Source organism: Pongo abelii, chromosome 12 (assembly GCF_028885655.2).
Source record: "Pongo abelii isolate AG06213 chromosome 12, NHGRI_mPonAbe1-v2.0_pri, whole genome shotgun sequence".
NCBI classification, from domain to species: domain Eukaryota; kingdom Metazoa; phylum Chordata; class Mammalia; order Primates; family Hominidae; genus Pongo; species Pongo abelii.
This window is the reverse complement of record NC_071997.2, coordinates 41,741,555-41,754,722: the sequence shown is the minus strand read 5'-3', so window position 1 is coordinate 41,754,722 and position 13,168 is coordinate 41,741,555. Positions and strand designations below refer to the sequence as shown.

At 38.1% G+C, this 13,168-nt stretch overlaps 1 protein-coding gene across 7 annotated transcripts in view; it reads left to right on the top strand.

Moving 5' to 3' along the window:
• The window catches only part of ANAPC1 (anaphase promoting complex subunit 1), a 117,464-nt gene that overhangs the window by 92,621 nt on the left and 11,675 nt on the right, over window positions 1–13,168 (top strand). For all 7 annotated transcript variants that reach the window (XM_024242498.3, XM_054547928.2, XM_063713563.1 and 4 more), the window contains 6 exons: window positions 1,386–1,579; window positions 5,580–5,666; window positions 8,422–8,539; window positions 9,504–9,581; window positions 9,940–10,007; window positions 11,400–11,538. In XM_024242498.3, the coding sequence (XP_024098266.2) occupies window positions 1,386–1,579; window positions 5,580–5,666; window positions 8,422–8,539; window positions 9,504–9,581; window positions 9,940–10,007; window positions 11,400–11,538 (684 nt within the window). The remainder of the gene's footprint in view (window positions 1–1,385; window positions 1,580–5,579; window positions 5,667–8,421; window positions 8,540–9,503; window positions 9,582–9,939; window positions 10,008–11,399; window positions 11,539–13,168) is intronic.

The following is a 13,168-nucleotide window of genomic DNA, read 5'->3' as shown; positions in this document are numbered from 1 at the left end:
TAGCTTATCTTTTTATTTTTGTTTTGCGATATTAACTTAGGTGAGAATATGATTACCCTGGAAGGATGCACAGGTATCTAGTTCTTGTGACAAGAGAATAAAAAAGGCCATAATATTCACGGATTGTCATACCTCATGTAATTCTGTCTCAGTATTAAATATTGGGAATTTCCTTTTTAAAAAATATTAGTACTTATTAAGGATTCAGTTGCTTTTGAGGCATTGGTTCTCTGATGACAAGACTGAGAGATTTTATTTCCTGGTAAAAGCTACATAGATTTATGCAACACTGTTTATAATATGGAAAAGTTAGAAACCATCAAAAAAGTCTAAAAGTAGTTAATTAAATTTGATTATGGTTTATATATTCTTACACGGTGGAGCTACCAAAATCATGTTATACAAGAATTTTTTGTGGCTGGGTGCAGTGGCTCATGCCTATAATCCTAGCAACTTTGGGAGACTGAAGCAGGAGGATCATTTGAGCCCAGGAGGTTGAGATCAGCCTGGGCAACATAGGGAGACCTCATCTCTACAAAAAATAAAAATTAGCCAGGTGTGGTGACACACACATGTAGTCCCAGCAACTTGAGAGGCTGAGGTGGGTGGATCCTTTGACCCCAGGAGGTTGAGGCTGTTGCATCACTACACTTCAGCCTGGGTGACAGAGTGAGAGACCCTGTCTCAAAACAAAAAAAAAACAAAAAAAAAACCCAACTTTTTTTTGTGAGTGAAGCTTGCTTGTAATAGGTTATTTAAAAGGTTAAAACTATTGTGTAGAGTAACATCTCCATTTCATTTGGAAAAAATATGTATAGGTAAAGGAAAAATTCAGAGAAAAAGCCAAAATGTTAACACCAGTTATCTTTGGGTGTGACATTCCAAGTGATTGCTATGTCTTGATATTCAATATTTGAAATTATCTCTGTTGAACTTATATTTCATAATCAGGGAAAATATTTGTATTTACAGATTTTTTTTTTTTTGGAGACAGTGTCTCGCTCTGTCGCCCAGGCTGGAGTGCAGTGGCGTGATCTCGGCTTACTGCAAGCTCCGCCCCCCGGGTTCACGCCATTCCCCTGCCTCAGCCTCCCGAGCAGCTGGGACCACAGGCGCCCGCCACCATGCCCGGCTAACTTTTTGTATTTTTTAGTAGAGACGGGGTTTCACCATGTTAGCCAGGATGGTCTCGATCTCCTGACCTCGTGATCCGCCTGCCTCGGCCTTCCAAAGTGCTGGGATTACAGGCGTGAGCCACAGCGCCCAGCTCAGATTTTTTTTTTAAGTTACAAACTTTTGTAGTCTTCTAATGATGGCTCAGCTAGTTCTGATAATAAAGAAATGTAACACAACAGTTACAGTGATGTCATCTCTTCACCTTACAGACAGGTCCTTATAACCTAGAAACTTGTCTGAGCGTGGTGCTGCTGTCTCTCGCCATGGTCATGGCTGGCTCAGGAAACCTAAAGGTTTTGCAGCTTTGTCGCTTCTTACACATGAAAACAGGTGGTGAAATGAACTATGGTTTTCACTTAGCTCACCACATGGCCCTTGGGCTTCTATTTTTGGGAGGAGGAAGGTAAGTGAATATGTATTTTTCCATTGAAAAGCTCTCATTGGTGAGATCTATAAGGGTGACTTACTTTGATCTTGAAGATAACATGAAAAATTTAAATTCTGACTAGCTCTTAGCTTAACTAGCAGCATTATTCGACTTGATGGGCTTCTTTGTAGTTTAACCGTCAACTTATGGTCTACTCAGTAGAATTACCATCCTCTCTAACACACTGAGCATTACTGTATTTCTCAGAATAGTCTATGCTCAGTGTTTCAGTGCATCACTGCTTGTGCCCATCTGGTTAAAAATTTTACCATTCCACTAAGCTACTTTCTCAGAAAGGTCACAAACAAAATTGTTTACTAGATCCTGTGACATTTTCTTAGTTTTCAGCTTTCTTGATCTTTTTCCAACATGTGCCATTCCTGACTACATCCTTTATAAGACTGCCCTGGCTTTAGATGAACCAAAAACACATATACAGAAAAGTGTATAAATCATAGCATGCACAGGTCAAAGAGCTATCTACCACAGAAAAATCTCTTTGTTATCATGTAGATCAAGATTCTGTATAGCACTTGCAACTCACAGCACCCGTCTCTGCTTCTGCCATGCGCCCCTCTCAATCACTATTACCTTCCTTTCCCCAAAGATAGCCCTATCTAGTCTTCTAACACCTTACGTTGGTTTTGCCTGTTTTTGACATTTAAATTGAATTATACACGATGTATCCTTTTCCACTTTACTTTTGCTCAACATTATGTTTGTAAGATTCATGTTGTATGTAGCAATGGATTGTTCAAGTTTCAGTGTTGTATTACATTTCATTGTATGACTGTACCACATTTTATTGATCTCCCCCATTGATAGATATGCTTCTTGCTTCTAGTTTGGGGCTGTTATGAACAGTGCTGTTAGGGAAAGTTGTACATGTCTTCGATTTTGTTGTATATAGAACTGTGTGGAATTGGGTCATATAGGTTGTACGTGTGTATTCACTTACAGTGAATAATACCATCAGTGCTGCAGTGCACTTGTACTATTTTACATACTCATGTGCAGGATGTGAAGTTCCAGTTGTTCCATATCCTTGTCAACCCTTGTTACTGTTATAGTCTTTTTAGTTTTAGCCAACTAGTAGGTATATAACAGGATTTCATTGTGGCTTTAATTTCTGTATTTCTGAATAATGTTCTTGAGTACCATTTTACACTTTTAATAGCCAACTGCAAAACCTCTTTTGTGATGTCCAAATCTCTTGCTACCCAGTTTTTATATTTATTTATTTTAAAATCTTTGTTTGTGGTAAAATACACATAACATAAAACATCAGTTTTTAAGTATGCAATTAAGTAGTGTTAATTATATTCACACTGCTGTGCAACCAATCTCCAGAAATTTTTCATCTTGCAAAACTGACATTCTATAGCCATTGAACAACTTCCTGTTTGCCCCTCCCACCAGCCTCTGGCAGCCACCATTCTACTTTCTGTTTTGATGAGGTTGACTGCTCCACATTGGTTTAGCTTTGTATTGATTTCTATGGGTTCTTTAAACTATGTCCTAAGCCCTTGGTCAGTTTTGTTTGTTGCAGTTATCTTTGCCACCCTAGGGCTTGTTTGCCTTTTCACTCTCTCTCAGTGGTGTCTTTTGATGACACAATTATTAATGTTCTTCTTTTATAGTTTTTACTTTTTTGTGTTGCTTATGAAATATTTTCTGACCCAGAGAAAAGGAGATATTCTCCTATCTTATCTTCTAGAAGTTTTTAGCTTTTCCATTCACATTTGGATCTAAAATCTACCTGGCACGGATTTTTCTCCATGTTTTTTTTCCCACTGCTATTGAAAAATTTATCCTTCACTGCTCTGCAGTACCACCTCTATTATATAAGTTAAGTGCCTATACACCTGTGTTTATTTCCGGGCTATGAGGTTTTGCTGGTCTGTTTTTCTGTACTTGCACCAATACTCCATTGTCTTATGAGTCTTGGTATCCAGTTGAGTAAATCCTTCAACCTCGGTTTTCTTCTTCAAAAGTGTGTTTTTCTCTTGGCTCCTTGCATTTTCATATAAATATTGGAATCTGTTCCATACTAAGTAATCTGATAAAATATTGATCAGAATTGCCTTGATTGTATGTGTCTGTGTTAAGGAGATTAGAATCTGTTACAGTATTGTCTTCCATTCTGTGAATATGGTATACCCCTGCATATATTTAGCTCTAGTGTGTGTGACCTTGATCAATGGCTACAATGTCTGCGTAGGCTAATTTTCCCCTCTTCTTTAAGACTGAGCTTACCATTGGAACTCACCTTTTCAGAAGTACAAAAAGTAAAGATGATCAGAAAGGTGTGCGTTTCCTCTCAACGTGTTTTGTGGAATTGTCTTTCTTTAATTGTTTAGAATTAATAATGGTTAAAGAAATATTACTATGAAAAGTCTTATTTATTTTATTCTATGATTTTTGAAAATTTTTGCCTTTCAAAATGAGCCTCTCCGTGTCTCTTAGTCCCATCTTTCATTGTTCCAAACTGTATGACTCTCCTTGCTCTTCTTTCGTATCGAATAGATTTTTCTACCATTCTGCTACTGCTTTTCTAGTGATTTTTGGTTTTTGAATGGTCATGTATACTCTGTAACAACATTTAAACTTAGCATAGCTACACCATTATGTTTCTAGCCAAAATTTCTAACATTAGTATCTTAATATTTATCTTTGATTTTTGGTTTATCAAAAGGGTACAAAGAAAATGGCTTATTCCATGCACATGCCAAAATAGATGTATCTCTTTGCTTAAATTTTGAAATCTCTTCTTTCTAATCCGTTAAATATATAAGCATATATAATGAATTATAAGTTCTTATTTAATACTCCAATTATTTTAAAAGACAGGGAAAGAGATTTGGGTATATGTGTGTGCATGTTTGTATGTAATAAAAAGTCAGTGGTTTTAGAAGTGGTTTTATGTGATGTCCTACACCATCTTTATTTCAAAATATATTTTAGAAAAACTTTGGGACTTTAGATTAATTTGCCTGGTTGCTGTACTAAATTTGAGCAACAATAAAGTAATTTAAGGAAAATTTTAATAGACCCTTTACCAAGAGAATATTTTTAAAGTCTATAAAACTTTATCTTGAAAGCGTATCATATTGGTGAGAAAAGAATTTATATTTAGAGGAATAGTTGTTTATACAGTCATTGTAACTTTTTTTTTTTTTTTTGAGACGGAGTCTCGCTCTTTCGCCCAGACTGGAGTGCAGTGGCGCTATCTTGGCTCAGTGCAAGCTCCACCTCCCGGGTTCACGCCATTCTCCTGCCTCAGCCTCCCAAGTAGCTGGGACTATAGGCGCCTGCCACGGCGCCTGGCTAATTTTTTGTTTTTTTAGTAGAGATGGGGTTTCACCGTGTTAGCCAGGATGGTCTCGATCTCCTGACCTCGTGATCCGCCCACCTCGGCCTCCCAAAGTGCTGGGATTACAGGCGTGAGCCACTGCGCCTGGCCTCATTGTAACTTTTTAATGATAACTTTTGCCTTTTCATTTAGTCAGTCATTCTAAAGGAATCCTCATGCTTTACAGAAACAGAAAAAACTGTTTAAATACCAATGAAAACATCCTGTATTTTTAAAAATCAGATTTATAATTGTATAAATAGGCATATATATTAATAAAATTGGATAAGAAGGTGGCATACTTGGTACATGACTCTTCAATATTTATAATTTCTAGGACTGCATTCATGGTCTTCACTACTGTGCTATTTTATGTTAAAACCTTGCTTCAAGGGTTGAAATTTAACATTTATGGGATATTACTTTGGCTTTAAATAGTGATGATCTTGAAATGGCCTAAGGACTAAATGAAAAGTGGAATGTTCACACCACTGACACTCTTGTATTATGAGGGCATCTTATCAGTATGCCTTACTATACCCCGGTTTCCTGATTCTCAAGAATGCCTTGAAAGTATGTGCAATATAATCAATAACATCTGTCCCCACCGAACTTACTTTGCAGGTACTCTTTGAGCACATCAAATTCTTCCATTGCTGCTCTTCTCTGTGCCCTTTATCCGCACTTCCCAGCTCACAGCACTGACAACCGGTGAGTCTAGTGATTCTGTCTTCAATGTGATACTTACTAAGTTCTCTAAGGGGATCATTTGGTTGTGTTTTGGTTTCATGGAATTATTTCCAAATTAGCATTGTTTTGTTCTTCAACTTAGTTATATTCCTGGCTAAATCTTTTAAGAAAATTATCTCACAAAGTATTAGACCAGAGGATAACTTTGGACACCTGATGACTGACCAGTCTTCCGCCATTCTCAGATCTATAGAACTGCTCTAAACCCAAAAGGAGATCAAGTAAAGTTGTCTTTAGGGAAAAAGTCATCAGGTAAAGGATAGTTGCCAAGGGAAGTTCAAGATACTTTTTTTGTGCTCTAATTATTTAATTCCAAGAGAAAACTTTGTCTGATTTAGTGGCAATGTCTGTATGAGTTTCTTTTTTACCTTTCACATAGATGCCGAGAAATTGTGTATAAATGACATAGAAGGGACAAGAAAAGCAAAATACAGCAAAAAACCAGAGACAATTTAGAAGTGGCAGTGAGCAGTAGAACTTCAACCCATGTAGAAGCAGTTAAAAGCTCTGCGTTTTAGGGTACGAGGAACCACCAACACTTCAGTTTCCCTAGATATAGTTTGAGATGTAGCAGGTCTCTTGCATATGGGGGCAGGGAAGAAAATAGACCCTTTAAGACACCTGAGCACTGTGCTCAACTGAAGGCATCCCATGTTGTCTCCCCAGAGACAGGTCAAGAGCCCTTTATTGTTTATGGGAGAAGGGTCAGGAGCACTTATCACAGTAACCTAAGCCATCATTTTAAACTACACTACAATGTATAACCAACAACAGAAGAAAGATAGCTGTTTTACAAAAGTAGCCTAATCTGAAGACCACACTCTGATGGTAGGTGCAGCACAAGAATATTGTTGTTAAGTTAATACACTTCTGACATGTGGCCTCATGCCTGTCATTTAGGAAAGATTTTTTTGAGTTGTTAAAGCCAATTATTGGCTAGGGTACAGTGGAGAGCCACACTCACATACTGCTGGTCATAGCTATTTGGTTTAGCTATTGTAAACAAAGCCATTTGGTGACAAGAATCTTTTTTTTTTTTTGAGATGGAGTCTCGCTCTGTCGCCCAGGCTGGAGTGCAGTGGTGCGATCTCGGGTCACTGCAAGCTCCGCCTCCTGGGTTCATACCATTCTCCTGCCTCTCAGCCTCCCAGGTAGCTGGGACTACAGGCACCCGCCACCACGCCCGGCTAACTTTTTGTATATTTTAGTAGAGACGGGGTTTCACCGTATTAGCCAGGATGGTCTCCATCTCCTGACCTTAGGATCCGCCTGCCTCAGCCTCCCAAAGTGCTGGGATTACAGGTGTGAGCCACCGCGCCCGGCCAGTGACAAGAATCTTTATGTAATTTGTTAGTGTCAGCTTTTTCTGATCTTTATTGATTTTATTTTTAATAGATTTATAGAAGTAAATATATTTGAGTAAGAAGAGGGAAGTTATTGTCTATAAAGCTTTTTAAAATTGAAGTCTCATTTTATCCTTTTTTTTTTTTTTTTTGAGACAGGATCTTGCTCTGTTGCCCCAGGCTGGAGTGTAGTGGTGCAATCTCAGCTCACTGCAAGCTCCGCCTCCTAGGTTCACGCCATTCTCCTGTCTCAGCCTCCTGAGTAGCTGGGACTACAGGCGCCAGCCACTGCGCCTGGCTGATTTTTTTGTATTTTTAGTAGAGATGGGGTTTCACCGTGTTAGCCAGGATGGTCTCGATCTCCTGACCTTATGATCCACCCACCTCTGCCTCCCAAAGTGCTGGGATTACAGGTGTGAGCCACTGCTCCCGAGCGATTTTTTTTTGTTTTTTCTTCTGAGATGGAGTCTTGCTCTGTTGCCCAGGCTGCAGTGCAGTGGCGTGATCTCAGCTCACTGCAACCTCCATCTCCTAGGTTCAAGTGATTCTCCTCCCTCAGCCTCCCGAGTAGCTGGGATTCCAGGCATGTGCCACCAGGCCTGGCTAACTTTTGTCTTTTTAGTAGAGATGGGGTTTCATCATGTTGGCCAGGCTCATCTCGAACTCCTGACCTCAGGTGATCCACCTGCCTTGGCCTCCCAAAGTGCTGGGATTACAGGTGTGAGCCACTGTGCCCAGCCTATCTTTCTTTTATGAGATCTTAAAATATGAAAACTTTTTTGTTTTTACATTCTAAAATAGAAATCTTAAAGTTTAAAAAACTTTTTGAGAACCCCAAAGAAAAATATTGCCATACCCACATAGATGTTTGATGTACTGTGTTTCAAGGACGTGTGTATATGTATGTGCAAGTATGTATGTGTAGAAGATCTTTGCTGTCTGAGAAGAATTGACATCCTATTTTCCCCCTTCTTCCCTATCAATCCTTAAGGAAAAAGAAAAAAAAAATCGGAGAAGATAAAAACAGATGCCTATGTTAAGTAGAAAGGGATTTTTGAGAGTGATTGATTTTATAAGTGGTCAGTTTGATAGTAAATATTTTCATGTTATGACACTTTTTACCTCCCTGTAAAACCTCTTCACTGTGAAGACTAAAGTAAAGAATTATTGGGTCAAGGATCAGTTATGTAAAATTTTTAAAAGATAATTTCTCCATTACTTTTTAATAGAATCTTATCTGCCTTTAAGATTTCTGTTCATTTGAAGATATTACTTGAGCTTCTGTCCTGTCTTAGCTTATAGGCAACAGCAGATTGCAGAGCTCATATCGTTACAGTTGTTTGTTACCCACCCTCTGTCTTTTTTGTGAACAGATATCATCTCCAGGCTCTCCGGCACCTCTATGTGCTGGCCGCGGAGCCCAGGCTTCTAGTGCCTGTGGATGTGGACACAAACACGCCCTGCTATGCCCTCTTAGAAGTTACCTACAAGGTATCTCTCCCTATCATTTACTTGTAATTTTATTACCACTCATCCATCTTTGCAGGTCATAATATTTCAAATGTGTTGTCCAGTAAAAGGTGATAAGTAGTGAATTGAACTTTCATAAAAATGGAAGCTTCTAAAGTTATCGTATATCCTGCCAGGCCATTCATGCTCATTTATATTCTCTGGGTATCACTTTTTAGGGATCATCAGCTACTCTTTTGTCCTTAGAGCTTATAATTTGAAAATGTCCCTGTTAACTTTATGTGACTGACAGTAGTGTTTTATATAACTGATTGAGTTAGACCCATTCTTAGATTTGTTAGCTGAAACTTGAAAACCCAAAATTGTGTATTTGATGACAGCTTTCATTTAGATGCATAAATAGATTACAAGTTTTATATCCTTCTTTCATTCAGCAAATTATTAAGTACCTTCTGTGACTCAAAACTGTGCTAGGCTCTGTGGTACAAAATGAGATGACATTGTCATTTTCCTTAAGGATCTTCTATCCCCTGGGGAGCCAGGCATGGATACAGTGGGAATAGAGGGTGATAATTGGAGATGTCTGTGGAATGCAGGGGAAGCAGAGAAGCACCCTCGCTTTAGCTGTTAACTATGGGGTTGAGGCTGTCAACAGTGGACAGTGTTTGGAGTAGGCCTGGCCCACTGAGTGGAGCGCCTTCCCAGCGGAGAAGGCAATGTGCAGAAACCCAGCAGCATTGGAGCACGGCCTTCGGTCCTGCTGGCCCGTGAGGAGCAAGGCTAGAAGTGGTGGGAAGGACACATACCCTGTGAGGAATTTAGACATCAGTCCTTCAAGATTCGAGTACCAGAGAGGATTTTATGCCATTTAAAGGTCTCTGTATGGACTGCGGGGATGGGGGGAGGTATAGCGTGGAGATGTTTCTTCTTTGTTGTTTCCACTGACTACCTAGTGAATTGTGGCTGGACTTTTACATTTGTAAAGGGCACTCAGTGGTATGAACAAACCAAAGAAGAATTGATGGCTCCTACCCTTCTTCCAGAACTCCATCTTTTAAAGCAGGTAAGCTGGGCATGGTCAGGAGTTGGGTCCAAGGGGTCAATTCAACAGAATGGCATAGTGTTAAAAATAGCTAAATAAAAGCCTCTGCTTTCTTCATGTATTGTAGCAGATAAGAAAGCTGCAGCAGGAGGAAAAGTCAGAAAGAATAGAGCAAGTCTTGTCTTAGAGATCTTTATTGATAGCTTAGGTGGCCTCAGAACATGATTTACATTCATTTTTTGTCTGGAAATGGAGCTTGTTAACCTCCAGATGCCTCTTTCTGGCTGTTATTGTTTCCTCTGAGAAACATAGGTTTCAGTTTGTCAGATGAGCATATTTTTCAGCTTTGGGTCAACTATGTTTGCGTTTATCTTGACAGATTAAAGTTAAAGGCCCAAGATACTGGGAACTGCTCATAGATTTAAGCAAAGGAACACAACACTTGAAGTAAGTACATTAAATTTTTCAAATTTACCTTTTAGGAAGTGAATAGAAGTATATAAGAAGGTATAAATTATAGATTATTATCTGGAATGTGACTCATCACCCTTTAATCTCATTCAAGACTATATGTAGGGTATGTCTTCTGTAAAACAGTCTATATCTTTGAAACAGGACTTGAGTTAGAAACTGAAAGTTTTAATTTCAAACTCCAACCCTAAATATTTATTTATTGAGAAACTTGCACTGACTTCCTTGTGACAGTAATGGACTTGTCTCTTGGTATATTAACATAAGATTTAGTTTAAGAAAGTGTATCAGTCCATTTTCACACTGCTATAAAGAACTACCTGAGACTGGGTAATTTATATAGAAAAGGGGTTTAATTGACTCACAGTTCCGCCTGGCTGGGGAGGCCTCAGGAAACTTAAAATCGTGGCAGAACGCAAAGGGGAAGCAAGGCATGTCTTGCATGGCGGCAAGAGAGAGAGAGAGAGAGGTGCAACACTTTTAAACCATCAGATCTCGTGAGAACTCACTCACTATCATGAGAACAGCATGAGGGAAATCTGCCCCCATGATCCAATCACCCCCAACCAGGTCCCTCTCCCGACATGTGGGGATTACAGTTTGACATGAGATTTGGGTGGGGACACGGAGCCTAACCATGTCAGAAAGTAAAACTGATTTGTACATCCACAAAAGAACTTTATTAATCAGTGTTTGTCAGACCACATCTTTTGTTGCATCTCTTTACCATTCTTTTGCTAGAAAGTTCTCCTAAATTTAAGATTATTGTAGATAATGTATACTACTCACCCAGTTTATTTTGGGTGGAAATAATCACATGCAATTATTTTAGAGTGTTGATACATTTATACCTAAAGTAGCATGTCAATTAAGCCTTTAAATTTCAAGGAAGTTTAACAAGCATGTAAAAGTTTTTATAGTTTGGTCCCAATGTGAATTTTTCCAGACTATATATTGGCTGTTTTCTGTATTGTTCTGTCCTTAGATTTGCAGCATTATTTTCTTCTTGCTGCAAACCAATTAATAGATATTTAGTACCTCATGTACTCTAGGCATAGAGCTAGGGGATATAGGGAATACAAAGAAATGTTAGACAAAATGCTACCTTTGAAGCTTGTAATTGAGCCAATAGTCAAAGTGCCTTCTTCATTTAACAAGTTCCATGAATCTAGACACCAAAGAAAAACAGAACTTTATTCTAGGCTTTCTCATAGGGACTGATTTAATCTTAAACACAGTAAATAATCATTTACCTTAGTGGAAAATGGTAAAAGCTTCATCTCCTGTGAACATGGTATTGGGAAAACACTGTTTCCAGCCAAGAACTGCCAATAATACCTTATATTAAATTCATTCCTTTTGTTTCAGGTCCATCCTTTCCAAGGATGGGGTTTTATATGTTAAACTCCGGGCAGGTCAGCTCTCCTACAAAGAAGATCCAATGGGATGGCAAAGTTTGTTGGCTCAGACTGTTGCTAACAGGAACTCTGAAGCCCGGGCTTTCAAGGTAGTATTATTGATTGGTAAAAACGGAAAGAAAGAATTCTAAATTGCTGGCTTCCTCGCCCATTGCTATAAACTTTAAAGGTGGATCTGCTTCCTTTTTCATTGTTGCAGATTGTAAAAACTGACTGTGGCTCTGTTTGCTTTTTATGTGATGGCCATAATAAAATATAATGAATATAAAATATTGTATATAATAAGTTATATATATATATATAAAATAAAGTAAAATACTCTAAGTTAATGTTTACATTTAGCAGCAAGGACAGTCACACCATATCTTGACACTGTAACAAATAGTGATTTTATTATTGATCCTCAAATTGGTGAAGATTTACTTAATTTCATAGCAAAAATAGAAAAGGAGTTTTGCAAGCTAGCAATTATTAACTCCATTTAAAAACCACCATTTGTTTCCTTAATCTTGGTGAGGATAAACTAATGATAGATTCAGACTTCTTTTATTAGTTTGCTTTATTATTTGCACAGTACTTGACTGCCAGTGCAGTAGTGTTTGAAATAAGGAAATAGTTAACGATAAATGAGGGTAGGAAGCAATCTCATTCCCATAGTGGGGTCAGCACATGTTTTGCTCTATATTCTTGACTCAGATAAGTTTCCAACACAAGAAATTTGTCCCATAATCAGGCATTAAGACTTCTGAATTTAACTTCAGTTTTCTGTAATTCCATGAGCAACTGTGTCCCTGCTGGTGATACAAAGTAGAGTAGTCTAAAGTAGTTAGGCCCCTAAAGAGTAATTAGACGGCAAAAGTGGGGCAGGCGGACTGGATGAGTGGCAGCCAGAGGACTGAGTTAGCATCCTTTGTTCTTCCAAGTACGGAGACAGCAGTTTATTTTAATTCAACTCATATTTCATTTTAGTCAGTTACTTATGACCGAGCCTTTATAATGGTTCCCAGGATTGAAATGTATAAATAGTTCCCAGGGTTGACATTGGTGAATTTGGTTTGGCAGTATTCAGTAAATTGTTTATGAAATACTTTTGAAAGATTTTTGGACACAGTTTAATTTAAATTTGTAGTATTGCTTCTTCTAAAAATTAGAGCATATTTCAAAGACTCTAACCCAATTTGTGAAGAAAATAGATAAGTTTAGACTTGAGTTTGAATGAAGAAAGTATATAAAAATTAAAAGCTATTTCAATTTCCTGCCTACTGGAGTTCAGAAATAAAATATAAACCTCAGTGGAAAATAGTAATACCTTCATATTTCATTTTCAGTCTTGAACCTTGAATGATACTGTTTTTTTCCCAAGTTTAAAAAGTTGTGGTAAAATGCACACAATTTATTGTCTTAACCATTGCAAGTCACAGTTCAGTAATACTAAGTGCATTCACATTGTTGCGCAACCATCACCACCATCCATCTCTAGAACTGTTTCATCTTGCAGACCTGAAATCTCTACCTGTAACAATAACCCCTCATTCTACTTCCCCTAGTCCTTGGCAACCACCATTCTATTTTATGTCTCTGTGATTTTGATTATACTAAGTACCTCATATACGTGGTTTCATACACTGTTTATCTTTTTGTGGCTGGCTTGAGTGATATTCTTTTTTCCTTATCTTTTCAGTAACAATTCTAGTTTCTGGTAGGCTTTTTAATTAGTCA